Here is a 2,696-nt window from a genome sequence, read left to right as displayed (position 1 = left end):
ATAATAACTTACTTAACGATATTTTCCTTCTTCTTCTCAGTATCTTCGCAGATCGAGTTCCTGTTGAGACCCTGAAGGAGTGTGTTCGCCATCTTGTTCTCCTTTGCCTTCCACAAGAGGTGAGGCAGGTAGAAAAGGCAGCCCTTGAGAGAGAAAAGGGTGTAAAGAGATTATTTCTTTCAAGTCACTTATAAGAATAATAATGTTTAGGCTTATAAACAAATTATGCAGACTTGGTATCTTAGACACCTCCTTTCAACAGTTAATTCAAACATTCGTATGCTGTATGTACACAAAGAGAATATAAACAACCATAGTTATTATGATAGTTATTATGAACATAGTTATTATGAACTTGTGACTTACCTGGAAAAACAGGACGAAGGGAACCCATTGGTAATAGGCATGGAATGTTTGGGTATGCTTGTCAGGGTCATACTGTCCGACACCGTGGAAATTATTCCCGTGGTAAAAGGTAGATTCTTCAGCTGGAAAGTAAGCATGAGTGTGAGCACTTTGTGATCTTTTCTGGGTGTGTCAAAAGGATATGTGCAATGGGTCTATTTTCATAGGAGAGGGGGGAGAGGGACAGGGAGGGCGAGAGGGAGAGAGGGAGAGAGAGAGAGAGAGAGAGAGAGAGAGAGAGAGAGAGAGAGAGAGAGAGAGAGAAAGAGAGAAAGAGAAAGAGAGAGAGATAGAGAGAGAGAGAGAGAGATAAAGAGAGAGAGAGAGAAAGAGAGAAAGAGAGAGAGAGAGAGAGAGAGAGAGAGAGAGAGAGAGAGAGAGAGAGAGAGAGAGAGAGAGAGAGAGAGAGAGAGAGAGAGAGAGAGAGAGAGTTAAGAAAATGTCCACTTAAAACAAATGTCCACTTACGAGCCGAAATATTGATGGTAAAAGTAGACTCAATCCAGCAATAGGTATTTATAGGCTTTGCGACCACGCCCCCGCCACTCATACACGTAATAGGATTCCCTATAAAGTCCGAGGCGGCGACGAGCAAGCAGGCGAGGTAGCAGAAGGAGGTCGTCCATCTGTAGTGGAGGCGGAAGACGCTGCTGTCGATGTTTGTGTGGGCGATCCGGACCTTGACGAGCCCCACCAGCGCCCCGAAGATGTTGACCACCATCTTGAGCTAACTGGAGGAGGAGAAAGACGAAGGAGTCATTTGCTGTCCCTTGAAGCCACGGGAAACCAAGCCACGACGCGGTGTTACCACGCTTTGGGTGAAACTGGCTGTGGCCGAGAACCTCAAATGCTTTCCACACCAGTTATTCACAGCTGTACCCTCCTTTACATACTTTATGCCTTAGATTGGACATAAGACATCTTCGAGTTCAAGTTTAAATTTGAAGTACCTGAAGGGAAATTTGACAACTAGTTAACACTGACATTCGATTTGAGAAAATTCGGTACCATCCACGCGGACTAACACGGTTTAAAATTCTTTTCTTGGCAGTATGTTGCATTTTACATTTCCGACTGGCTTGAATCAGCATATCCTGTGGCACTGGTTTTATATCAATCGTCTGTTTCTTCAATCACTGACTGGCGATCACTTCACGTTTATGATATATCTTTTGTCCATCTTCACAAGTAAAAACTGATAACCGAAAACAAAGATTTAAATGAGAATACCAAGAGAAAAAAAACAACAAATAAGTATATAACATACCATCAAAATAACCTAAACTGACAAAAAATATCAAACGAAAGATCCTTTCGTATCACTTTACAAACCTTCTATTTGTTCGCGGGAAGCACAAAGCGTCGCAGGAGAACTGACCTCCCGAAGACAAGACCGAGACTCTGCACCCTCCTGGTCGAGCGCCTTTGACTCTTCTGGCCCTGACGTCGCCGGCGCTCGTCCTGTCCATCGGCGGGCAGTGACGTCCGTGGATTCCGAGTAAGGAACCCTACTGCGTTGGTTCGCGAGGGAGCTTTTCGAAACCTTTGGCGAGACGCTTCGGAGCCCCGAACGCGGTCGCGGAAGGAGAAGGTGACGCGGGCAAAGCGGAAGTGTTTTGGCGTGTTCTGGTTTAGTTTTGAATTGGTTTATTATAATGGAAAAAATAGATATCTGGCAATAAAAAGATGTGTCCGAACGAAAGTGATATCATATCCGGTACCCGCGAGGGCTTTCCTGTGTTGTCGCGGGAGCTCTTGGGAACGAGAACCGCCGCCATTTTGGGGATTTCAGACTAGACCGGAGAGTGAGGAAGGTTTATCTCGGGGCTTCAACGCGATATTGAAGCATCTGATCTACCGATGGGATAAATGGATAAATGCATACACACATATTTATACATATATATATATATATATATATATGTTATCATTATTATCATTGTTATTATTACTATCATTATCATTATTATTACAGTCATTATTGTTACTTATTCTTATTACTATTGTTTTTATTGTCATAATTGTTATTATTAACATTATTTCTATCATTGTTATTATTATCATTATTATTACTGATATCAATATTAGATTTGTTATTATTATTATTAGCAGTAGTAGTAGTATTTTGACTTATCATTATTATTATTATCATCATTACTATTATTATTATCATTATTATCACTATTATTATCATTATTATTATTATTATTATTATTATTATTATTATTATTATTACTATCATTATTATTAATATTATTATTATTATGACTATGATTAATATAATTTTCTTG

At 40.2% G+C, this 2,696-nt stretch overlaps 1 protein-coding gene across 1 annotated transcript in view; it reads right to left on the bottom strand.

Moving 5' to 3' along the window:
* The window catches only part of LOC125024958 (innexin inx2-like), a 3,474-nt gene extending 1,579 nt beyond the window's left edge, over window positions 1-1,895 (bottom strand). Inside the window, exons 1-4 of the mRNA XM_047612757.1 lie at window positions 1,738-1,895; window positions 874-1,136; window positions 367-488; window positions 13-143 (exon numbers count right to left, since the gene is read on the bottom strand). Coding sequence (XP_047468713.1) covers window positions 13-143; window positions 367-488; window positions 874-1,126 — 506 coding nt within the window. The 5' untranslated portion in view covers window positions 1,127-1,136; window positions 1,738-1,895. The remainder of the gene's footprint in view (window positions 1-12; window positions 144-366; window positions 489-873; window positions 1,137-1,737) is intronic.
* Between the last annotated feature and the right edge of the window lie 801 nt (window positions 1,896-2,696).

This window comes from Penaeus chinensis, chromosome 4 (assembly GCF_019202785.1).
Source record: "Penaeus chinensis breed Huanghai No. 1 chromosome 4, ASM1920278v2, whole genome shotgun sequence".
NCBI lineage: Eukaryota > Metazoa > Arthropoda > Malacostraca > Decapoda > Penaeidae > Penaeus > Penaeus chinensis.
The sequence above is the reverse complement of the archived record's forward strand: the minus strand, read 5'-3'. Positions and strand labels throughout refer to the sequence as shown.